At 41.3% G+C, this 26,656-nt stretch overlaps 2 protein-coding genes across 2 annotated transcripts in view; both read right to left on the reverse strand.

The window, feature by feature from the left end:
* LOC112250662 (vitamin D3 hydroxylase-associated protein-like) overlaps positions 1-21,816 on the reverse strand; it is a 28,602-nt gene extending 6,786 nt beyond the window's left edge. The window contains exons 1-11 of the mRNA XM_042321975.1: positions 20,786-21,816; positions 20,356-20,469; positions 11,976-12,116; positions 11,475-11,608; positions 10,926-11,132; positions 10,203-10,243; positions 9,797-9,921; positions 8,836-8,961; positions 4,245-4,342; positions 3,879-3,978; positions 3,706-3,749 (exon numbers count right to left, since the gene is read on the reverse strand). Of these exons, the coding sequence (XP_042177909.1) occupies positions 3,706-3,749; positions 3,879-3,978; positions 4,245-4,342; positions 8,836-8,961; positions 9,797-9,921; positions 10,203-10,243; positions 10,926-11,132; positions 11,475-11,608; positions 11,976-12,116; positions 20,356-20,469; positions 20,786-21,001 (1,346 nt within the window). The 5' untranslated portion in view covers positions 21,002-21,816. The remainder of the gene's footprint in view (positions 1-3,705; positions 3,750-3,878; positions 3,979-4,244; positions 4,343-8,835; positions 8,962-9,796; positions 9,922-10,202; positions 10,244-10,925; positions 11,133-11,474; positions 11,609-11,975; positions 12,117-20,355; positions 20,470-20,785) is intronic.
* A 106-nt stretch (positions 21,817-21,922) lies between these two features.
* LOC112250661 (cytochrome b-c1 complex subunit 6, mitochondrial) lies at positions 21,923-23,701 on the reverse strand. The gene is made up of 4 exons (XM_024421003.2): positions 23,531-23,701; positions 23,181-23,213; positions 22,748-22,909; positions 21,923-22,094 (listed from the first exon to the last, which is right to left on the reverse strand). The coding sequence occupies exons 1-4, from the start codon at positions 23,573-23,575 to the stop codon at positions 22,062-22,064; spliced, it is 273 nt and encodes a 90-aa protein (XP_024276771.1). The 5' UTR covers positions 23,576-23,701; the 3' UTR covers positions 21,923-22,061.
* Between the last annotated feature and the right edge of the window lie 2,955 nt (positions 23,702-26,656).

Raw genomic sequence — 26,656 nt, forward strand, 5'->3', positions numbered from 1 at the left:
AGCTGTTAGTGTCTTAGCAACCATTCCACAGGTGCATGTTCATTAATTGTTTATGGTTCATTGAATAAGCAATGGAAACAGTGTTTAAACCCTTTACAATGAAGATCTGTGAAGTTAATTTGATTTTTACAAATTATATTTGAAAGACAGGGTCCTGAAAAAAGGACGTTTCTTTTTTTGGATGAGTTTACATTACTCATCTCATATGTACAGTTGAAGTCAGAAGTTTACATACACCTTAGCCAAATACATTTAAACTCAGTTTTCCACAATTCCTAACATTTACCCCTTTCATCACATTCCCATTGGGTCAGAAGTTCACATACAATCAATTAGTATTCGGTAGCATTGCCTTTAAATTGTTTAACTTGGGTCAAATGTGCTGGGTAGCCTTCCTCAAGCTTCCCACAATAAGTTGGGTGAATTTTGGCCCATTCCTCCTGATAAAGCTGGTGAAACCGAGTCAAGTTTGTAGGCCTCCTTGCTTGCGCACTCTTTTTCAGTTCAGCCCAGTCAGGGATTTGTGATGGCCACTCCAATACCTTGACCTTGTTGTTCTTAAGCCATTTCGCCACAACTTTAGAAGTATGCTTGGGGTCATTGTCGATTTGGAAGACCCATTTGTGACCGAGGTTAAACTTCCTGACTCATGTCTTGAGATGTTGCTTAAATATAGCCACAATTTTCCTACCTCATGATACCATCTATTTTGTGAAGTGCACCCGTCCCTCATACAGCAAAGCACCCCCACAACATGATGCTGACACCCCCGTGCTTCATGGTTGGGATGGTGTTCTTCGGCTTGCAAGCATCTCCCTTTTTCCTCCAAACATAACGATGGTCATTATGGCCAAACAGTTCCATTTTTGTTTCATCAGACCAGAGGACATTTTTCCAAAAAGTACAATCTTTGTCCCCATGCACAGTTGCAAACCGTAGTCAGGATTTTTTTAAATGGTAGTTTTGGAGCAGTGGCATCTTCCTTGCCGAGTGGCCTTTCAGGTTTTGTTGATATAGGACTCGTTTAACAGTGGATATAGATACTTTTGTACCGGTTTCCTCCAGCATCTTCACATGGTCATTTGCTGTTCTGGGATTGATTTGCAATTTTTGCACCAAAGTACGTTAATCTCTAGGAGACCAAACGCATCTCCTTCCTGAGCGGTATGATGGCTGCGTGTTCTCATGGAGTTTATACTTGTGTACTATTGTTAGTACAGATGAATGTGGTACCTTCAGGCATTTGTAAATTGCTCACAAGGATGAACCAGACTTGTGGAGGTCGAAAAAAAAAGTCTGAGGTCTTGACTGATTTTTGATTTTCCCATGATGTCAAGAAAAGAGACACTGAGTTCAAAGGTAGGCCTTGAAATACATCCACAGGTACACCTCCAATTGGCTCAAATGTCAATTTTCCTATCAGAAGCTTCCAAAGCCATGACATTATTTTCTGGAATTGTCCAAGCTGTTTAAAGGCACAGTGAACTTGGTGTATGTAAACTTCTGACCCACTGGAATTTTGATAGTGAATTATAAGTGAAATAATCTGTCTGCAAACAATTTTTGGAAAAATTACATGTCACGCACACAGACTTGCCAAAACTATAGTTTGTTAACAAGAAATGTGCAGAGTGGTTTAAAAACAAATTTTAATGACTCCAACCTAAGTGTATGTAAACTTCTGACTTCAACTGTATATACTGCTCTTTACCATCTACTGCATCTTGCCTATGCTGCTCATGCATATATTATATGTACATATTCATCCCTTACATGTGTGTATGAGGTAGTTGTGAATTTGTTAGATATTACTGCATTGTCGGAACTAGAAGCACAAGCATTTCGCTACACTCGCATTAACATCTGCTAACCATGTGTATGTGACCAAATAAATTAGATTTGTCATAGCTATAGTATGAATCTTCAGGTAGCTAAAGATTACAAGCTAGGTTCAATGTTAGCTAGCAAACATTAGGCTATAACTAGCAATGCAAATGGATTTCTGATTTGAATAATATTACTACACAGATCATGCACGTAACATTAGCTAGCGAGCCAGAAGCTAATGTTAGCTAGTTAACAGTACGCTTTAACTTGCTCTAAGGAGATAATTATTGTTTGGATAACCGTGTATTGATTTTTACATTTGATTTTTTTTCACCCTTTATGCAAAGCGCACTGCAGAGAACACCGGAAGAAGAATTCTCTGAATTATTGTAATGTTTGTTTGCATCAATTAATCCCTTCAGGGACTGGTTGCCAATTTGACACAAAAATACAATTCATTCATTGCAATAAAAAACGATTGAGACAATTAGAAACTTACATCTGAAAAATGTTGCTAAGACTCTTACCCGTATACATAGATGAACGCTTCACGGCAGACTGGAACCATTTAACTCTGTTTTATTTGTAGCTACATTGGCATGTGCAGAAAGTAGCTTTTCCCACAGATCTTTCAAAAGCGCCTGCTAAATTCATGGCATCAAGTAGCAACACTTTTGTAGTTTCAAAAACGGCATGGTAGAAAGGACTGCAAACACATACTGTACAGCTCACGCTATAGACAAAAGCAATCTACATGGCAGTGAAGGGGTTAAACCAAGGCCACATACCTTTTAAAGGGTTAATAATTTATGCGATGATAAACTAAGGTCTCCTCTCAGGAGACCTCTGTATGTGTGTTAACACCTGTTTGGAGTGATATGGCCTGCAGACACTATCAGAAGGTGGAAACTGCCTTACACTCATACTTCTCCTGTCTGGGTCCCACCGTGACTGAGGTTCTGAAAATACGACTGGGTTTCTGAGAACACAAGGCCACCGCAGGCCTGATGGAAACCTCCACCTGGCAGAAGATGCTTAGACTTATCTGATGTGAAATATCACCTTGTTATGAACCTATACCTACAGCATATAAGCTGCAGGATATCTTAGACACCTCGCAGAACCTGGGGAGAGCGATCATATACTGTACTCTGTACCAACTTCCGCCTGCAATTGTATTACTAAAGGAGAATTTTAATACTTAAACAAAGAGTCTGTTTCCTTTCTACTACCAATATATGTAAGTTTGATAATTACATGGTCAATTTCTTCAGATGATCTGGTCTAACAGCAGACCAATCCAAACTCATCTCTGGGCATGTCCAGCCCATCCATTATCAGCCAATCAAGTCTAGAAGGAAGGTTACTGTCTTTTTCAGTGGCTAAACCTACTAGGCTCGTAATTTAACAATTTTATTCGTATTTACAGATGGAACACACGTTTGTTATTAAGGCACAAGAAAGTTCAAATGTTCCAGAAGGCATTTCTCCCCAAAAATTAATTGATTTAAAAAAATGTTTAAGTTCAAATGCTACTCCTGTGAAGTAGTGACCTGTGACATACGCCTAGTTTCCTGAAACGAGTCACAAATTATTAAAAGCCACCCACGGATGCCCCCCAAACCTCATGCCTACCAACCCAACAACCAATATACAGTATCTGTTATCTATGTCTGACAAGTAGTATGGAGCTGCGGCTTGGACTATTGCTTCTTCATCCTATTTAAATTATTCCCTGGGGTGGATTTGGCATTGGGTGTGAGGGGTCCCTGGGTGGCTTTTGACACCCAGGGACCATAAGAATTATGGTCCAAATCAGATGTTAGGTATTATAATTATATGAATCCAATAGGAAGAATAGACATAGGTTATTCTTACCTAGCTCCACACAGGCTTTCCATAGAGGCACCTATACGAGGAAACTGAAGGGAAAAAAATAAGACCATTGACAAACAGAAGTATCAGCCAAATATAACATTAGCAGTCTGATATACATCACAATACAGTTTTAACCTCCCTCTCTGTATGCTGCAGACTTGGAGAGCACTCACTATGGGCTTGATCAGAATGGATAGAATTTTCTTCACAGTGCGAGGTAAACCGTACGGAATAATCTGAACCCGCAGAGACGGGTCGACAGGCCCTCCTTTCCTACAATAACACCAAACAACAAAGTTACTTTTTATCATTTTAGTGTGAATACTGGATAGTTCATTTCTCTCCCAGGGATGTTCTGGTTTAACTCATTGGGATTACCAGGGTTGTGTTCATTAGGAACTAAACGGAAGAAAACGGACTGAAACAGGGAGGGACTACATTGACTCCAAAAAGAAATACTCATTGTCGCTTCGCATTTCAAAATGTTTTTCTATGGTGTGCCCAGCTGAACACAATCCAGAGTGATTTGAATGACTCACAGGTTGCTGAGCATGGTAGCGCATCCATCGCCTGAGAAACCCCTGAGAACCAGCTCATGCATGGCATAGCTCAGCCTGGGGAGACTGAAGGGAACCAACTACAGAGAGTGAGATGAGAGAGTAATACAATTTAATATCAATACAGTCTTGGACCGACCTGTAAAGGAATTAACATCCACATTATTTTGTTTGTTATTCGGCAGTCCAAGTAAATCTGTCTCTGATAAATAAGTGTTCAACCAAGCTCTGGTCATGTAGTGCCTTCAGAAAATATTCATACCCCTCAACTTATTCCACATTATGCTGTGTTACAGCCCGAATTCAAAATGTATTGAACTGATTTCAAATGACAAAGTGAAAACATGTTCTTAGAAATGTTAGCAAATGTACATAAGTATTCACATGTCAGAATCACATGTCAGATTTCCTCCCAAACATAATGCCTTGTATTCAGGACATAAAGTTCATTTCTTTGCCATATTTTTTGGGAGGGCAGTTTTACTTTTAGAGCCTTATTGCAAACAGGACACATATTTTGGAATATTTTTTATTCTGTACAGACTTCCTTCTTCTCACTCTGTCACTTAGGTTAGTACATGTATTGTGGAGTAACTATGATGTTGATCCATCCTCAGTTTTCCTCCTATCACAGCCATTAAACTCTGTAACTGTTTTAAAGTCACCATTGGCCTCATGGTGAACTCCCTGAGCGGTTTCCTTACTCTCCGGCAACTAAGTTAAGGAGGTTGTCTGTATCTTTGTAGTGACTGGGTGTATTGATACACCATCCAAAGTGGAATTAATAACTTCACCATGCTCAAAGGGGATATTCAATGTCTGCTTTTTTTAACCAACAGGTACCCTTCTTTGTGAGGCATTGGAAAAGCTTCCTGGTCTTAGTGGTTGAATTGTATGGGATTATAAAAATGACAGAACTACGCGAGTTTGTATTTTGAGTTTCGTGGTCGCACATTGAGATTAGTGGTTGCATGTACAACTCCCAAATATGTATTTTAAATTTCGCAAACCTTTATCACGATGAGTGAAAGATTTGTTGCATTTAATTGAACACATTCAATAAGACTTGCAAGCATAATTTAATTTAAGAATTATTACAAGTCCATTTAAGACTATGAATATTCTGCTGTGAATAAAAGATACTTGAATAATTTTTATCTGCACGCACTCTGAGTTCCGTCACTGTTGTCACGTTACCAAGAGATTTGTAGAAAGATTCACAAGTAAAAATTTGATTTGACCTGTATTTTTTAAGGAAAACAACTTCTTATTCTATATTTTTTAAGGTAGCCTTAAATAATTACTTTACCAGATTGAATAGTATGCTCTGTAAGAATAAGTTATTGAAATCAATGGACCCTCTTAAGCTTTTCAAATTTCTTTGAACGTAAAAACCCTGTACAGTGCCTTGCGAAAGTATTCGGCCCCCTTGAACTTTGCAACCTTTTGCCACATTTCAGGCTTCAAACAAAGATATAAAACTGTATTTTTTTGTGAAGAATCAACAACAAGTGGGACATAATCATGAAGTGGAACGACATTTATTGGATATTTCAAACTTTTTAACAAATCAAAAACTGAAAAATTGGGCGTGCAAAATTATTCAGCCCCTTTACTTTCAGTGCAGCAAACTCTCTCCAGAAGTTCAGTGAGGATCTCTGAATGATCCAATGTTGACCTAAATGACTAATGATGATAAATACAATCCACCTGTGTGTAATCAAGTCTCCGTATAAATGCACCTGCACTGTGATAGTCTCAGAGGTCCGTTAAAAGCGCAGAGAGCATCATGAAGAACAAGGAACACACCAGGCAGGTCCGAGATACTGTTGTGAAGAAGTTTAAAGCCGGATTTGGATACAAAAAAATTTCCCAAGCTTTAAACATCCCAAGGAGCACTGTGCAAGCGATAATATTGAAATGGAAGGAGTATCAGACCACTGCAAATCTACCAAGACCTGGTCGTCCCTCTAAACTTTCAGCTCATACAAGGAGAAGACTGATCAGAGATGCAGCCAAGAGGCCCATGATCACTCTGGATGAACTGCAGAGATCTACAGCTGAGGTGGGAGACTCTGTCCATAGGACAACAATCAGTCGTATATTGCACAAATCTGGCCTTTATGGAAGAGTGGCAAGAAGAAAGCCATTTCTTAAAGATATCCATAAAAAGTTTTGTTTAAAGTTTGCCACAAGCCACCTGGGAGACACACCAAACATGTGGAAGAAGGTGCTCTGGTCAGATGAAACCAAAATTGAACTTTTTGGCAACAATGCAAAACGTTATGTTTGGCATAAAAGCAACACAGCTCATCACCCTGAACACACCATCCCCACTGTCAAACATGGTGGTGGCAGCATCATGGTTTGGGCCTGCTTTTCTTCAGCAGGGACAGGGAAGATGGTTAAAATTGATGGGAAGATGGATGGAGCCAAATACAGGACCATTCTGGAAGAAAACCTGATGGAGTCTGCAAAAGACCTGAGACTGGGATGGAGATTTGTCTTCCAACAAGACAATGATCCAAAACATAAAGCAAAATCTACAATGGAATGGTTCAAAAATAAACATATCCAGGTGTTAGAATGGCCAAGTCAAAGTCCAGACCTGAATCCAATCGAGAATCTGTGGAAAGAACTGATAACTGCTGTTCACAAATGCTCTCCATCCAACCTCACTGAGCTCGAGCTGTTTTGTTTTGCAAGGAGGAATGGGGAAACATTTCTTGATGTGCAAAACTGATAGACATACCCCAAGCGACTTACAGCTGTAATCGCAGCAAAAGGTGGCGCTACAAAGTATTAACTTAAGGGGGCTGAATAATTTTGCACACCCAATTTTTCAGTTTTTGATTTGTTAAAAAAGTTTGAAATATCCAATAAATGTCGTTCCACTTCATGATTGTGTCCCACTTGTTGATTCTTCACAAAAAAATATAGTTATATCTTTATGTTTGAAGCCTGAAATGTGGCAAAAGTTCGCAAAGTTCAAGGGGGACGAATACTTTCGCAAGGCACTGTATGTGTTTGTTTGCCTGTTAGTGATGTTTAGTGTTCCATGTTTTAAGGATGTATAGATTTTTGTAATATATTTGACTTTGTATCCTTCAAAATGTATGGAATTTCAAATAATAATGTAATGAAACAAGCAGGGAGCAGGTCTCGAACCCAACACTACACACTTTGTCAACCACTGAAAAAAAAAGGTTGACAACATCCACTACTCATTCACTCAGCCTATTGAGTCCACTGGTCTCACTCACACAGAACTACCATACACCTTGAACCTCTTTCTCCCCTCTATTTCGCCAGATTCAATTTTGCGACTAGTGAGGTCTGGCTGCCCCACAACCTGCCCACTCGACCCCATCCCCTCTTCGGAGACCTTCGCCCATTCCTCACTTCCCTCATCAATTCGTTGCATGTCCCGAGTTGCTCCCCTCCTCAAGAACCCAACACTTGACTCATCAGACATCCAAAACTATAGACCTGTATCCCTTCTTTATTTTCTTTCCAAAACACTTGAGGATGCTGTCTCTTATCAACTTCCTCATTATCTCTCAGAACAATCTTCTTGACCCTAACCACTCGGGCTTCAAGACAGGTTACTCAAATGAGATTGCTCTTCTTTGTGACACAAGAGGCTCTCCGCACTGCCAAAGCTGACTCTCTCCCCTCTGTTCTCATCCTCCTAGATCTATCCGCTGCTTTCGACGCAGTGAACCACAAGATCGTCCTCTCCACCCTCTCAGGGCTGGGCGTCTCAGGCTCTGCACACTCTTGGATTGCATCCCACCTGGCAGGCCACTCCTACCAGATGATGTGGAGAGGAGTACGTGGTGCAGACACGGATCACACTACTGGTGTCCCCTCAGGTCTCGGTTCTAGGCCCTCTCCTCTTCTGCAAGAACATGTTTGATTCCCAGCAGTATATTCATAGTTGGAAATGGACTTGTAATAATGCAAATCTTATTGAATGTGTTCAAATGTCAAGTTACAAGTTAGCGACCACTTAAATCTTGCACACATCATTATACAAACATGCAAAATAAATTACACTTGCAAATCGTACTTGCAACCACGAATCTCAATGTGCGACCACAAAATTCAAAATACAAACTCACGTAGTTCTGTCATTATAATGCCATAGAATCTTTGTTTGAAATTCACTGCTTGATTGAGGGACCTTACGGATAATTATATGTGTGGGGTACAGAGATGAGGTAGTCATTCACAAATAATGTAAAACACTTAAGAGTACACCGAGCGAGTCGATATAACTTGTGCTTAACAAGTCACATGTTTACTCCTGAATCGCAGGCTTTCCATAACTAGGTTGTTGAATACTTATTGACGCAAGACATTTCAGCTTTTCATTTTTAATACAATTTGTTAACATTTCTGAAAACATAATTCCACTTTGTCATTATAGGGTATTGTGTGTAGGCCAGTGACACAAAATCTTAATTTAATCCATTTTAAATTCAGTCTAACACAAAATGTGGAAAAAGTCAAGGGGTGTGAATACTTTTTGAAGGCAAAGTAGATCAGTCTGGAGCTGGGGGTTACTCACCGTGTGCCCTGCGCTCTCCAACAACGCCTTGGTCTCCCTCAGGGCTCGGCCCATGCTTGGAGAGGGCATGGCATAGCCGTCATTCTCATAGTACCCGATCCTCAGGGGCTTGGAATGCTGGTATACCTGGAGAACAGAGGAAGAACACAGTATTGATACCTAGAAGAATGTAGATTGCCAGGGGGGGGGGTTGTGTATAGGTCATTTCTGCATAATGTACCTTATAATGGATATTGGCATCCAATATTGATAATTTGATATGGACACTATTGTTTGATATCGATAAGTGCAAGGCATATTGTAATATTGGTTTATTCTTCTTGTCAACCTACACTATTATGTAAAAAAAAAAAGCATACGTGACTGTTCCTGCATGCACAAAACCCTCTCAGCAAACCTCACGGGCTGTCAACTTATCATAATCCTACTTAAATTGCCTGCTGATGATCCAGCAACAGTTCATGGGCTTCTCAATTGTACTCAAACTGGTTGAGTAGGTTAAGCGCCTAGAACATTCAGACCAGAACATCAACAAGCAGCGGTCTCGACTTCACAGATCCGTGGAAGTAAAAACAAACTGAACATTCAGACCAGAACATCAACAAGCAGCTGTCTCGACTTCACAGATCCATGGAAGTAAAAACAAAAAGTGAACATTCAGACAGCTGCAATGTTTTGTGTAAAATCAATATGCATTGATATGTTATAATAAAACAATTGCAACTGATATGATTAGATTTTACAAAAGGGTGCCCATCACTAAATATAATAATATCATTTGTTTGTCTTCAGGGATATCCATTGAACAATGATATGTATCCTACGAAAAGCTCCAGGATGAATTTTCCTTTATGTACAGATCTAGGATCAGCTTCAACTCCCACAAAAAAAATTAAATTGACTCAAGATCAGCGTCTAGGGGCAACATCACCCTACTCCCTATGACAGAGAGATATCCCACCTGTTGGTTGAATGGGATTGGGGGAACAGTAGGGTCCAGTCTGAACATGTGGTCACAGAGCAGAGCTTGCATACAGAGAGCCAGGCCATCCACGTCCCTTGCCATGGGCCCAAAGGACGACAGCACTGGAACAAGAACACAAACAATTGGTGTCATCTTGACAGTGGCGAGTCAGTTGTTAAAAAGGTAACAATAACATCTGTTACTATGTCGTTACTATCCCAAAGTTACTGTATGTAATGAGCATCCTTTTGATACGATTTATACATTTTTTTTTCCACAGAAGAGCTCTGCTCCCTATTTTCTCTATGTATGTAGGCGTTATGATGGAGGGGGTCAAGAAAACATTCATCAATTTATTTAGCTATACATGTGCAGGGTGGAAAGTTGTACGTTTGAGCCTTACCTGACTTTTGGCCCCGGCTACAGGAGGAAGCACCTCGCGAACTGAAAAAAAAAAAAAAAAAAAGTCAATATCTAACCAAGCCCATCAGGTCAATAACTCACACACACGGTCACGACTTCCGCCGAAGTCGGTCCTTGTTCAGGCGGCGTTCAGCGGTCGACGTCACCGGTCTTCTAGCCATCGCCGATCCACCTTTCATTTTCCATTTTTGTCGTCTTGTTTTCCCACACCCCTGGTCATCATTCCCTCATTACATGTCATTATTTGATTTGATTTGATTTGATTTGATTTAACCCTCTGTTCCCACCCATGTCTGTGTGTGTAATTGTTTATTGTTGAGGTTGGTGCACGCTTCCGGCTGGTTTGCGCCGGGTTTATTTTATTTACCTGTGCTTTGTGGCAGCCTGTACTTTGTGCTGCCTCACTTGTTCGTTGGGCATTTTGTTTTGTGGCGCAGTTACGTTCTTTGCAAATGATTGCCTTAGTAAAGTGCTTTGTCCACTCATCTCTGCACCTGACTTTGATGCACCAGCTACACTCACACACTCAACTATGCTTTTACAGAGGAAATAAACGTCTTGTGATGCAATCGTTCTTGAACTGTGCTCAAGGTTAGGAACATTGTAAAATATTACTGAATTCCTCACAGGTTGTCAACAAGACACACTGACAGACCCACTAACGTACACACACATGCAAGCACCCCCCCCCTCATCCACCCACCTTAGCCTGTTGGCCGTGGGTTTAAAGCCACAGATCCCACAGAAGGATGAAGGGATGCGTATGCTGCCCCCAATGTCAGAGCCCATGCCCAGGACCGAGCCCCCTCCTCCGATCAGCGCTCCCTCCCCGCCCGATGAACCCCCGGGCGTCTTTTGAGGGTTATGGGGATTCAGAGTCAGACCGTAGATGGGATTACCGCAGTCGTAGCTGGACATGGGGACAAGACAGAGACGTGGGTGAAAGCACTGATTGCTAAGAACATTAGTCACGGGGTGACCAATCAGCTTTACTCTGGGTGCGGACTAGTCTGGTCATTGGACTTTGATGATTGTCTTCACAAACTCCTCAATGACATTGCTCAAGTCATAGCTCTTGCACTAAATTACATCACCTAATGTAGTGTGTGGCACATTAAAGCCATTGTTACCCCATCTATGTCAATGTATCGCTAGTGTATTCTGTTAATTCATCAGTTGACATTGTATATGGTAGACAAATTATATTCTGAATCTCATTTGTTGCATTTGCAAGTCTAAAACAACTATTCACCTTAGCAGGCTTTGGGGTACGTTGGTCTTGACGAAGGGAATGGCACCTTGTCTCTTCAGCACTTCAACCAGCACACTGTCCCCTGTGGCAGGAAGGTCCAACTTACAGATCACGCCACACGTAGAGTCATGACCCTAAATACAAAAACAGGAAGATTATTATTATTTATTTTTTTTAAATAATTCACAATAAAAAAACATTTTTAAAACTATTTCAGTAGACATGAACATCTCTGAACCCAGAACCATGTTACTGGTATGGCCTGTGTCACGAGAGACTCAACTTGAAGTTCACAAACAAAGGCACAGGCCTACTATGGGGGTGCTTTTCTGTACACAGATTAAGCCAATGTCCTGGGCTAACAAGCACGCTCAATGGAGAATCTCTATTGAAAGTGCATTGGTCCAGGACTAGGCTTAATCTGACTAGGAAACCCCAGCTATATTTACAGGGAAAAAATAACAATTAATGAAAGACACTGAAGTGACACCTAATCAACACCTTATATCCAATATTGTCCTTGATGCTGACAGGGACCCCATAAAGGAGACCATCCTTGTGAGAGCCAATATCCTCCAGCTGATCCCAACTCTCCAGCAGGACCTCAGTGCAACAGTTCAGTCTCCTATTCACCTCCAATGTCTGTGGGAACACGACATATGGGGGGAAATCAATTGGAGCACTTGTAGATTGAAAGGTCTAGTAGCCCGGTCCCAGATCAGTTTGTGTTGTCTTGCCAACTCCTATGGTCATTGCTACAACAAGAGCACAAAACAGATCCCAAACAGTTCTGGGACCAGGACAGACTGATCACCACGCCAGCATGCCCCAAAATACATGATGCCTATTGTGTGATAGCCATTCAATGACTGATCATGCTGCATTGTTTTGTAAACAGTGCAAATATAATCCAGGCATGTCATCATAAATGCATAGGCCTTTTCAGGGCTGTGTTGGGTTGCACATTTTGGGGAATATTCAGGAGGTGGAAACTTTCCATAGGAATTAACGGGAATATGGGAAATATTAATACCATTTAAATTGTTTTTTCATTGGATATATTTACCATAGAGACAGAAACATAAACCTTCTCATAATTAAATAATTGCAACTTATTAAATCCATCCAATAGAAATGTAAAAAACATTTAGTTACAAATTGAACTTTAAATGAGTTGACTCTTCACATGGGATGATTTCACTGAAAAACAAAAGGAAATATTGAATGATCAATCGTATCTCCCCCCAAAATGTTTTCAACATACATCTGTAAAATTATAGTCTAGAAACTAAAGCTTTGGTTGTCTTCCTCTCAGGGTTCCATGTCTTCTCCCAAATCAAATCAAATGTTATTTGTCACATACACATGGTTAGCAGATGTTAATGCGAGTGTAGCGAAATGCTTGACCTCCTCAATGTCAAGCTCTTGAACATCAGACTGAGGCCTCATCTTCACCGTCACTTTCCAACCTTGTTGAGGATGGCTCGTTGTCAGGCTCAAAAAGCCTCAAATTTGCCCGGATGGCCACCAATTTTCCAACACTTGTATTGGTCAGCCTGTTGCATGCTTTGGTGTGTGTGTTCGCAAACTAGGACCAGTTGCCCTCTGAGGCGGCTGATGTTGGTAGGATTTGGAGGATGATGGGGGAAAAGAGCCTCACCAGGTGGCTGATGAGATACAGTTGAAGTCGGAAGATTACATAGGTTGGAATCATTAAAACTCATTTTTCAACCACTCCGCTAATTTCTTGTTAATAAACTTTTGTTTTGGCAAGTCGGTTAGGACATCTACTTTGTGCACGACACGTCATTCTTCCAACAATTGTTTACAGACAGTCAAATAATCTATCACAATTCCAGTGGGTCAGAAGTTTACATACACTGAGTTGACTGTGCCTTTAAACAGCTTGGAAAATTCCATAAAATTATGTAATGGCTTTAGAAGCTTCTGATAGGCTGACATTTGAGTCAATTGGAGGTGTACCTGTGGATGTATTGCAAGGCCTACCTTCAAACTCAGTGCCTCTTTGCTTGACATCATGGGAAAATCAAAAGAAATCTGCCAAGACCTCAAAGAATTGTAGACCTCCACAAGTCTGGTTCATCCTTGGGAGCAATTTCCAAATGCCTGAAGGTAGCTCATTCATCTGTACAAACAATAGTACGTAAGAATAAACACCATGGGACCACGCAGCCATCCTACCGCTCAGGAAGGAGACTCATTCGGTCTCCGAGAGATGAACGTACTTTGGTACGTACAAGTCCTATATCGACATAACCTGAAAGGCAGCTCAGCAAGGAAGAAGCCACTGCTCCAAAACAGCCATAAAAAAGCCAGACTACGGTTTGCAACTGCACATGGGGACAAAGATTGTACTTTTTGGAGAGATAAAACAAAAATAAAACTGTTTGGCCATAATGACCATCGTTATGTTGAGGAAAAAAGGGGAGGCTTACAAGCCGAAGAACACCATCCCAACCGTGAAGCACAGGGGTGGCAGCATCATGCTGTGGGGGTGCTTTGCTGCAGGACTTCACAAAATGGATGACATGAGGAAAATTATGTGGATATATTGAAGCAACATCTCAAGAAATCAGTCAGGAAGTTAACACTTGGTTGCAAATGGGTCTTCCAAATTGACAATGACCCAAAGCATACTTCCAAAGTTGTGGCAAAATGGCTTAAGGACAAAGTCAAGGTATTGGAGTGGCCATCACAAAGCCCTGACATCAATCCTAAAGAAAATTTGGTAGCAGAACTGAAAAAGCGTGTGCGAGCAAGGAGGCCTAGAAACCTGACTCAGTTACACCAGCTGTCAGGAGGAATGGGCCAATATTCACCCAACTTATTGTGGGAAGCTTGTGGAAGGCTACCCAAAACATTTGACCCAAGTTAAACAATTTAAAAGGCAATGCTACCAAATTCTAATTGAGTGTATGTAAACTTCTGACCCACTGGGAATGTGATGAAAGAAATAAAAGCTGAACTAAATCACAACTATTATTCTGACATTTCACATTCTTAAAATAAAAGTGGTGATCCTAACTGACCGAAAATAGTGAATTTTTACAAGGCTTAGATGTCAGGAATTGTGAAAAGCAGAGTTTAAATGCATTTGTAAACTATGTAAACTTCTGACTTCAAGTGTATATGTTGACACGACTGCCATATTGCATCTCCATCCCAAAGCACTTGCTAGGATGTGTACTTCGCCAGACTGCCAAGAACCTTGCCCTCTTCCAAGCCAATGTGGCGAGACACTGTAGTGATGACACCATAGGCCTTGTTGATCTCTGCACTAGACAGAATGCTCTTGCCAGCATATTTGGGGTCCAACATGTACGCTGCGGCGTGGCTGGGCTTCAGGCAGAAGTCTCCACGCTTTTTGATGTATTTCAGAACTGCAGTTTCCTCTGCTTAGAGCAACAGTGAAGTGGGCAGGGCAGTACAGGTTTATTCTCTGAAATCAGACAGGATGGCACATAAGACAGTCTGAACATCAGACAGGATGGCATTGTCTACCTCAATCCGTGCAATGGCTAGTGTTATAGGTTTCAGGAGTTTCAGGCTGCTTACCACTCTCTCCCAAAATACATCATCCAGGAGGATCCTCTTGATGGGGCTGTCCATATCAGCAGACTGTGATATGGGCATTTCTTGGAGAGACTCCTTCCCCTCCAGGAGACTATCAAACATGACGACAACACCACCCCAACAGGTGTTGCTGGGCAGCTTCAATGTGGTGCGCTTATTCTTCTCACTTTGCTTGGTAAGATAGATTACTGCCATAACTTGATGACCCTTCACATACCTAACAATTTCCTTGGCTCACTTGTAGAGTGTATCCATTGTTTTCAGTGCCATGATGTCCTTGAGGAGCAGGTTCAATGCATGAGCAGCACAGCCAATGGGTGTGCTGTGAGGGTAGGTCTCCTCCACATTAGACCAAGCAGCCTTCATGTTCACAGCATTGGCGGTCACCAGTGCAAATACCTTCTGTGGTCCAAGGTCATTGATAATAGCTCATCTGCAATGTAGAGACCGGTGTGTCTGTTGTCCCTTGTGTCTGTGCTCTTGCAGAATACTGGTTGAGGAGTAGAGATGTAGTTAATTATTCCTTTCCACTGGGGCGGCAGCGTAGCCTAGTGGTTAGAGCGTTGGACTAGTAACCGAAAGGTTGTAAGTTTGAATAACCGAGCTGACAAGGTAGAAATCTGTCTTTCTCCCCCTGAACAAGGCAGCTGACCCACTGTTCCTAGGCAGTCATTGAAAATAAGAATTTGTTCTTAACTGACTTGCCTAGTTAAATAAAAAGGTGTAAAAAAATAAACATTCAACCACCATTCAGAGATGATTGTAATACAGTCTGATTTGCTTGACCTTCACTTGAACTCTGTTGAACTCTGCATCCAGCAAATTAGTAGATAAAGCATGTCTGGTTGGAGGGGTGCATGCTGTGCAAAGAACATTCAGAAATCTCTTCCAATACACATTGCCTGTGAACATCAGAGGTGAACCAGTTGCATACACAGCTTAAAACAGACATTCATCATCATTTCTCCGACTACGTTCCTCCATTGAGTAAAAAAAAAAAAACTCATTCCAGGAGGACCATGAGCTGTTGCTATCTATAAGGTGTCCGATTCATCATTTACACCTCGAATAGAAGTAGAGGGACTTTTGTCAGAGGTTGCTTGTTGTGAGCACTGAGAGAACTTTATGCACTTGGCCAGAAGATTCTGCATCTTTGTTGCATTCTTCACATATAATTTGGCACAATATTTGCAAATGTACACAGCTTTTCCTTCTACATTAGCTGCAATGAAAGGTCTCCACACATCAGATAGTGCCCGTGGCATTTTCCTGTAAAGAGTCGGAAAATAAAAATAAACAATCAGTCAGAGATAAATATATTCAGCAAAAAAAAGAACGGTCCTGAAAAAGGGACCTGTGTTTCAAAGATCATTCGTAAAAATGCAAGTAACTTCACAGATCTTCATTGAAAAGGCTTTAAAAACACTGTTTCCCATGCTTGTTCAAAGAATCATAAACAATTACTGAACATGCACCTGTGGAACGGTCGCTAAGACACTAACAGCTTACAGACGGTAGGCAATTAAGGTCACAGTTATGAAAACTTAGGACACTAAAGAGGCCTTTCTACTGACTCTGGAAAACACCAAAAGAAAGATGCACAGGGTCCTTGCTCACGTGTGAAAGTCCCTTAGGCATGCTGCAAGGAGGCATGAGGACTGCGGACGTGGCCAGGGCAATACATTCCAATGTCCTTACTGTGAGACGCCTAAGACAGCGCTGCAGGGAGACAGGACGGACCACATGTAACACCTGCACAGTATCAGTACATCCGAACATCACACCTGCGGGACAGGCACAAGATTGCAACAACAACTGCCCGAGTTACACCAGGAACGCACAATCCCTCCATCAGTGCTCAGACTGTCTGTAATAGGCTGAGAGGCTGGACTGAGGGCTTGTTAGGCGGGTCCTCACCAGACATCACCGGCAACAACGTCGCCTATGGGCACAAACCCACCGTCGCTGGTTAGTGCTCTACACTAACTAGTCGCTGTTTTGTCTCACCAGGGGTAATGGTCGGATTTGCGTTAATCGTCAAAGGAATGAGCGTTACACACACTCTGGAGCGGGATAAATTTGGAGGTTGAGGGTCCGTCATGGTCTGGATCGGTGTGTCACAGCATCATCAGACTGAGCTTGTTGTCATTGCAGGCAATCTCAACACTATGCATTACAGGGAAGACATCCTCCTCCCTCATGTGGTACCCTTCCTGCAGGCTCATCCTGACATGACCCTCCAGCATGACAATGCCACCAGCCATACTGCTCGTTCTGTGCATGATTTCCTGCAAGACAGGAATATCCGTGTTCTGCCATGGCCAGCAAAGAGCCCGGATCTCAATCCCATTGAGCACATCTGGAACCTGTTTGACCGGAGGGTGATTTCGTGTCTTTGGCTATGCCGGATTAAGTGATATGACATGCTATTCTATAAAATAATTTCTCTGTAATTAATATTACCTGATTAAGCTAATCATGTAAATTATAATTAGTAAGTCGGGGCACCACAAAATAATGTTTATAGAGCTGTTATCTTCCGAATAAACGCTTGAAGACCTGGTCATCTTTTAACTCAATATTTAATTGTCACCTTATTTAGTCTCATCTGAAAGTTGTAAATTCTTGGTTATCTTCACAAACCCTGGCTAACAAGTTGAATCAGCAATACAAAACTTGGTTTAATTATTTATTTACTAAATACCTAAATAATCAAACAGAATTACATTTACACAGAATGGATCATACATTGATTACAAATTATGTCATAAAGGAAAACGTCCTTAAGGAAGGCAACAGATGTGACGGCTGGTTACACAAAGGGGGTTGGGTTTTGAATGAAAGAGCGGGAAGAACAAGGAACAAAAAGATTGTCTATCGGGCAGTATGCAGCTATGCTATTGTAAATAGAGTATCTTATGCATTCTAAATAACCGCCCATTTGAAAAAGGAAAATGCAATAAATATTTACTCTGAGCTACGCTTCGGTAGATTGGTCGTAGATAGAAGGCGGGGTTGCCCAGCAGGGATCTCTTGTCCTTTGAAGAATGTCTCTGGTGGTAATCTGGATACGTTGTAGTATCGTTGTGCGTTAGACTGAATACGTCGTCCGTCCTTTCCTAGCCTACGTTCACAGCGGCTGCTGCTAACTCAATGGCTAGGAGGTATCACTTCTGGACTGAATAAGAGTTCAAAGTTCATACCAAGTTGCCATACTTTCAAGCGCATACTATATTCTGGCTGGTATAGCTGGAATTCATCCTTCCGGCATTTAGGTTGTCACCTTCACGTTGAGAGTCGATGCTAATTTTGTTCGGCTCCTGTCGTTCAAACTAAAATTACGTTTAATCTTTTCACAAATAGTTTCATGTTTAAACATTTAAATTGCACAACAATTCCATGTGAATCTGATAGCTGGAATGTGTCGACTTTGCAAGATACAGTTTATGTCATCCTGGCATAAGTAATAATGTCTCAGACGCCAACTGATGACATATTCATTAAGTACCAACGCGCATTTTCAACTGGTTGGATCACCAAAATAGGGTGATCGTTTCCCACCTTTTGATGTTCCCAGACGCTCTGTTAACAAAGGGATATTCAATAGTCACATCGGTAGAGTAGAGAGAAGAAAAAGGGGAGAAGTATTTATGGGGGTCATAAACCTCCCCCAACATCATGACAGTGAGGACTAGGGCCATTCCCCCCAGAAATGTCTGGGAACTTGCAGGTGTCTTGGTGGAAGAGTGGGGTAACATCATCTCACAGCAAGAACTGGCAAATCTGGTACAGTCCATGAGGAGGAGATGCACTGCAGTACTTAATGCAGCTAGTGGCCACACCATATACTGACTGTTACTTTTGATTTTGACTCCCCCTTTGTTCAGGGACACATTATTCCATTTCTGTTAGTCACATATCTGTGGAACATGAAGGACTAAAATTCTAACAGACTCCCACCAGTGATTATGATGTTATTAATTTGCTTACATGCCATTGTACTTATGCTCACTGTATAGCTGAATATTGAAGCCTCGGTCTGTGTCTAGCTCTCTGCCAAAACCCGCAACACTGCGTCTGTGAGAGAAGGTGAGAAAAGGGACTGAGGGTGATAGCGAGACACAGAGAGACTCTGTTTTTCTCTGAAACAAGGGCAGATTTAAATACCACTTGAGACTGGTTCTCAGAAACCTTGTGTTAATAAGAATAACTTATTTTAGCTGCACGTGTAGGTTTAACATAGATCACTTGGGTATATAAGATCCTGTCTTTCTTTTGTTCTGGGAAGAAGTCAGGAGAGACATCAGCCTGATGTTTGACTCTGTCTACAGCTGTTTTTTTATTCAAATTGTTATGATTTATAAGTGCACATTTTGAGTGATCTTTATTTGTTAAGTAAATAAACAGAGCCCAGAAAAGTGGAACCAATAAACTTGTTCAGTTTATGTTTCAGTTGAATCTTATGTTCATACAAATACGTTTGCTGAAAATACACCCAGTTGACAGTAAGAGGACGTTTCTTTTTTTGCTGAGTTTAGTTAAGCAGTTAGATTAAACAACTCCTTTGTAAGATAGATGTTTTACAATGAAACATGTATGAAAACATTGAATTAACACTCCTATGTTAGCAGGCTCAAGCAAGCTAAAACCAACATGGTAGCAAAAACTAACTAGCAGAAACTGTTAACAAGTTAGAAATGATTTAAACACGCTTTGCTGTAGGCTACTATTTACAAGTTAACAAAAAAAGAATGTCATAAAATATATTCACCCCAGTCAGTATTGTAATCAAAACTTAGCAGAAAGCATGTAGTTATTGGCTCAGATAGAGCCCACACTACTACACTATAGCATCTCATTAGTGTGCAAGATCTTGAATATCAGATGTACATGTGATGGAAGAGTGCACCGCACACGTGATGAATGTACTGCAGAGGGTTGCAATTCCATTGAAATGGGGATAGTTTAACCAAAATATGCTACAAGACCTAGACTTGCCTTATGTGTATCCCACAAAAAAAGGTTCAGTTATAAGCTACCTTTTGACGAATTTAAGCAAAATTCTCCAAATCCAGGGCTCAACTTCCCATGGAACATAAACAGGTTAAAGGTGGTTAATGGTTTGCAGAAAACATTGCAGGAGTACAATATGTCACCAATGCTTGCAGTGAAAACAAAACACACCACCTATAGAAATAATGCAGTCCACAAAATTCCACATTTCAAAAAGCTGGAGTAACCTACAGTATATGTGATTGCTGGGGGTGTTGATTGAGTTGTGCATTACCTTTTCCACGTATGAGTGGAACACAGCTTCTGGAGTTAGTGTTCCGCCCTTCAGTTGTTTGGACAGCTCCGCCAGTGACAGTGAGAGGATGAGAGAGGTGTCCGTTTCAGGGTGCTGACATGAGAGTCAAAGAAGGAAGAGAATGAACATTAGGTACACCACCAGAAATCTATCTAGCTACTCTCTGAAAATCCAAATGAAATGTCATGCCATCTCAGGTAGGGTCCTCAAATACTTACTCCTCCTTTCAATACATACATGCATGCATGACTAAGTGGCAACTGGTTTGAACATGAAGATGTTGTGATAGCCACCCCAGTACTATCTGCAAGCTAGAGTCACAGCTGTGTCGGACTGACTTATCAGCAGGGTTGAATGTTCATTCGTTGAGGTTGTTAGCTAGCGTTTGCTAAACTAAAGTCAAACTTACAGATTCGTTGAACTGAAGGACAGCAAGCTCTGCTCGTTGCAGTGACGTTTCTTTTCGGGCTTTCGCCCTCTGAATTTTCTTCCACGACTGTTTGTGTCCGAACCAATTCAGGAAAAGCATCAAGGCACCTGTACCGCATGCAGTGGCTGTCAGAATCACTGTCCAATTCGGCTCAGCTCCAAAATTTACTTGGTCAAAGTTGTCCATTCTGTCCATAACGCTCTGACAGCTATCTTCCACCTACTACTTCCAAGTACACCTGATGCAGTCAGGTGCATCTCGAAGGGTTCCGGTTAAATGCGTTTGACTCCGCCCACAGTGAGCCCGGCCCCGAACTGCAGTCAGGGGCTTCTCCCTACTCGTAGGGGTTTTAATTAAGGGTGGTTGGCATCCAATGTTAACAGTGTATTACAGCCACCAGCTGAAATCACAGTATATTCCAAAATACATCCCTACACGGGCTAAGGGACCTGTGAGGTCAGAACATTCGTCAACAGGATTTCTTGCAAGGCCTCGGCTGTGAAATCCTAAAGGAACGTTCAGCTGCAGTCACAATTACAATTTTCTCAGACCTTTTCTCCGCTTGTGCTGTACAGTTTATGACCACTGCAAATCGGCAGCTATGCAGCTAGGACAACGCACGTTCCAAACTCACGACACTGCAGTACATGTGGGGAAACTGCACCCTTCTTGTGTCATCTCATCACAACACAGGGATGGGCTCGAGGCTATCCAATAGCAGAGGGAGAGGCAAAGTCTAGATAATCTTCGCCAAACAATAGCGAGTAGTCGAGGCTCCAATTTGCCTCATTGCCTTCAGATGGGGAACTTGTGACAGCTTTTATTGCACACTATAAAAAGTAAGATCTTACCAGGGGTTGTTGATTGCATGCTATACAAGGTTTCCATTATGTGAGATTGCATTTAAGCAGAACATAAAAGCAATTGTAAATCTTTGCAATTATCCAGTTGTTGTGAGACCAATGACCAAGTTAATTTATGCTGCACTTGCCACATTGATACAGCATAACCTCGATCCCAGTCTCAATAGCTACCGCCAGCTGGTAGATGAGATTAGATGCGTCACAACTAACAAAAGTATATAACTTCATGAAATCCAACCAGTTACAAAAAAGATTCAACACTTAATTTACAATTTATTCACATGAACAGAGTGTGTATTTGAGGTTACAACAGAGGTTTCATTTAAAACCAGGTACTTGTTTCTATATCTGACAGGGAATTTCTGCCAGTAGTGCAGGGAGCTGGATGGACTTTATTTGACAGAATGGAAGACTTTGTGTGCCACCTGGGGGACAGAAATGAGAGGTAAAGTTATTGCAAACTGTCTAGTCAAATGTATGCAAAGTGAGTGACACTTGTCTCCTAAAGTAGCTAGTTATACCATCAAATGTATTCTTGCTTCATTCCTCGTCTGGTGACTGAAAGCATATAAGGGTAAACCATACGAGGGTCGGTGTGCTTTTCTTTACCCATGTCTCCACATCCTTCTGTCCTGCGCCATCATCCAACTATTGTACTCAAATTCTAAGCTCTCCAATCATGAAGAACTTAATGGAGAAGCATGCTATAGAGTAAATACAAATCACTGACTCCTGAAAATGGGTGTCATCTGGCTGTAGAAGTTTAAAATGTTGAGTCACACAAATGTATTTGTGTATCAGTTGTGGTACGTAGCAGACATCTCCTTCGCATAGAGTTGACTGAGGAGACAAGGAGTTGGACCCACTGACATCTATCTTGGCAGTCTGACAACCAGACTTAGTCTCTGGTTATTTTTTTGGCAGACTAAGCGAGAGCCAACCTGCTGTAACATTCTATCAAGAACTGCTAGCTTTACATCAGCTGGTTGCTTTAACATCCACTCATGCCTGGTTGTATGTTTCCCATTGTACCCCATGGTTAACCACTGCTGACTGTGTCTGGGTAGATCTCACGTACACAGTGGTCCCGGGCATGGAGAAAGTCGAAAAGCTCTTCAGTGCAGTCCTCTGCAGTCTCGGACTTGGAGCCGACCCTGGATTCGCAGTCCTCCAGTTTTGCCCGGGTGTGGATGCAGTGCTCTGCCTGGGCACACTTGTCCCGCACTGTGTCAAGGGGGTCCTGGAACAAAAGGACCAGGGCTACTGAGAACATAAGTCATCTATTCCATAGCCTGGTCCCAGATCTGTTTGTGCTATAACCAACATGTCTGGCATAACAAAACAACCATACATCAGACTTGGCTATAGCACAAACAGATATGAGGCTGGCTATTTATTCCCCCCAGTTGCATGACAACTAACTAGTTGGCTAGTTGACAAAATATTCTTTAGGTTTTAGAACCAATGCAAGGTGGGCAGATTACGTTGCATCATAACAAATCGATACATACCACCATATCTTCCTCCTCTTCTTCCTCCTCTTCCTGAAAGAAAAACACATTTTAAAGCACTCGAAACATGACACCGATATAACACACTGGACTACTTGCCAAGGCTGTTGTTAGCCAAGCTAGTTAGCTAATTTGCATGCTATTTATTGCCACTGGTTGCTCGAAAACAACCGAGCAGATTATTGGCTAACTATGCTGGCTAACTATGCTAGCTAACGTTAGCTTGACGTACCGGCTGGCTAGACACTGTCTCTCCTGTTAGCTATAGTAGCAAATCTAGGCCTTAAACACACGGTTCCGTTCATTATTTAACCACATATTGAATGGAAAATGGTTAATTAATGTCTTACATCTTCGGGTTCCCCGTTCGGGATCCTTTTCTCCTCGAAAACCATGATGTTACTACTCTTGCCTTGATATGACTCGCTGTGAGATGAATAACTTGTCCACAGAGTTTCTTTGATTGAATGCTGGAGGACGGACCAGGTCACTTATACCCGACGTAATCGGGTCGATACGTTACTTATTCTACGTTAATGAAACGGCACCCAATCGAATCCCTGTACGCCACCAAAGCTACTGCCACCGTGTGCCCCGGAGAAGTTACACACTGTCAAAAAAAGGGATTCAGTCACACAAGGCTGTCAATTCACATGTAGACTTATCCATTTCCTAAATTCCAAACCCAATACCGAGAATTTCTAAACGCAACACCCAGCAAATGGTCTAAAGTAAGATTGTATAATTTATTCTGGTTATATATATATATATATTTTTTTTTTTTTTTTTTTTTTTATTTTTTTTTTACCTTTATTTAACTAGGCAAGTCAGTTAAGAACAAATTCTTATTTTCAATCATTGAAAATAAGAATTTGTTCTTAACCTGTTCCTAAACAAGGCAGTTAACCCAGTGTTCCTAGGCCTTCAGAGTTTCTTTGATTGTGTTCCTAAGCCGTGATGGCCTAGGAACACTGGGTTAACTGCCTTGTTCAGGGGCAGAAAACATTTGATATAGTGTTGCTTGTAGCGTCAACAATGTAAGTCTATAATATCTGCTGTGTCACTGTCACCGTAAACCTATGATCTTTTTATCATACCCATTTCTACCAAAGTAAGCACTTATTGTTTGGAGGACAGACCGAAAGATTAAAGTCCAGGAAAAAGGCAGAATTTGATTGGCCCTTCAAGTGCCCATATTCAAATGATGGTAGGATCAGAGCAACAACATTACACCCACACACAGGCTGGGGGTGATATAGGCTACACATATAGGCATCAGCTTACAATTGTGTCATTCATCCCCCTCCTCTCTCCTGTAACTATTCCCCAGGTCGTTGCTGTAAATGAGAATGTGTTCTCAGTCAATTTACCTGGTAAAATAACAAATAAAACAACAAACACTGAACAAAAATGTGAATGCAACATGCAACAATTTCAATATTTTAGAGTTATAAGGAAATCATATAAGGAAATCAGTCAATTGAAATATTTTTATTAGGCCCTAATCTATGGATTTCACATGACTGGGAATACAGATATGCATCTGTTGGTCACAGATACCTTTTTTTTTTTAAAGTAGGAGCGAGGATCAGAAAACTAGACAGTATCTGTTGTGACCACCATTTATTTGCCAAATGCAGTGCGACACATTTCCTTCGCATAGAGTTGATCAGGTCTACCTACATCTGTTTTAATCGGATAATGTGACAAATACAATTTGATTTGATTTCATCCAAAATATTGACCAGTCACATTTATTTATTATACAGTTTAATTTATACACACATATAAATATATACATATATATACAGTTGAAGTCGGAAGTTTACATACACTTAGGTTGGAGTCATTAAAACTCATTTTTCAACCACTCCACAAATTTCTTGTTGACGAAATTGTATCTTTAAAATTGTGTAAATTTGTATGCTTGAGGGATTTTAATTATGAGATTTTTGTTGTTTTGAATTTGCCCTGCACTTTCACTGGCTGTTGGCGAGGTGGGACGCTACCGTCCCACACATCCCAGAGAGGTTATTAACAAACTATAGTTTTGGCAAGTTGGTTAGGACATCTACTACTTTTCCAACAATTGTTTACAGACAGATTATTTCACTTGTAATTCCCTGTATCACAATTCCAGTGGGTCAGACGTTTACATACACTAAATTGGCTGTGCCTTTAAACAGCTTGGAAAATTCCAGAAAATGATGTAATGGCTTTAGAAGCTTCTGATAGGTTAACTGACATAATTTGAGTCAATTGGAGGTGTACCTATGGATGTATTTCAAGGCCTACCTTCAAAATCAATGCTTCTTTGCTTGACATCATGGGAAAATCAAAAGAAGTCAGCCAAGACCTAAGAAAAAAAATAGTAGACCTCCACAAGTCTGGTTCATTCTTGGGAGCAATATCCAAATGCCTGAAGGTACCACAATCATCTGTACAAACAATAGTACGCAAGTATAACCACCATGGGACCACGCAGCCATCATACCACTCAGGAAGGAGACGCGTTCTGTCTCCTAGAGATGAACGTACTTTGGTGCAAAAAGTGCAAATCAATCCCAGAACAACAGCAAAGGACCTTGTGAAGATGCTGGAGGAAACCGGTACAAAAGTATCGATACACACAGTAAAACGAGTCCTATATCGACATAACCTGAAAGGCTGCTCAGCAAGGAAGAAGCCACTGCTCCAAAACCGCCATAAAAAAATCCAGACTACGGTTTGCAACTGCACATGGGGACAAAGATCATACTTTTTGGAGAAATGTCCTCCGATCTGATGAAACAAAAATGGAACTGTTTGGCCATAATGACCATCATTATGACTGGAGGAAAAAGGGGGATGCTTGCAAGCCGAAGAACACCATCCCAACCGTGAAGCACGGGGTGGCAGCATCATGTTGTGAGGGTGCTTTGCTGCAGGAGTGACTGGTGCACTTCACAAAATAGATGGCTACATGAGGAAGGAAAATTGTGAATATATTGAAGCAACATCTCAAGACATCAGTCAGGAAGTTAAAGCTTGGTTGCAAATGGGTTTTCCAAATGGACAATGACCCCAAGCATACTTCCAAAGTTGTGGCAAAATGGCTTAAGAACAACAAAGTCAAGGTATTGAAGTGGCCATCACAAACCCCTGACCTCAATCCTATAGAACATTTGTGAGCAGAACTGAAAAAGCGTGTGCGAGCAAGGAGGCCTACAAACCTGATTCAGTTACACCAGCTCTGTCAGGCGGAATGGGCCAAAATTCCCCCAACTTATTGTGGGGAGCTTGTGGAAGGCTACCCTAAATGTTTGACCCAAGTTAAACAATTTAAAGGCATTGCTACCAAATACTAATTGAGTGTATGTAAACTTCTGACCCACTGGGAATGTGATGAAAGAAATAAAAGCTGAAATAAATCATTGTGGTAAAGTGGTGATCCTACCTGACCTAATACAGAGGATTTTTACTAGGATTAAATGTCA

This window comes from Oncorhynchus tshawytscha, linkage group LG05 (genome assembly GCF_018296145.1).
Source record: "Oncorhynchus tshawytscha isolate Ot180627B linkage group LG05, Otsh_v2.0, whole genome shotgun sequence".
Taxonomy (NCBI): Eukaryota; Metazoa; Chordata; class Actinopteri; order Salmoniformes; family Salmonidae; genus Oncorhynchus; species Oncorhynchus tshawytscha.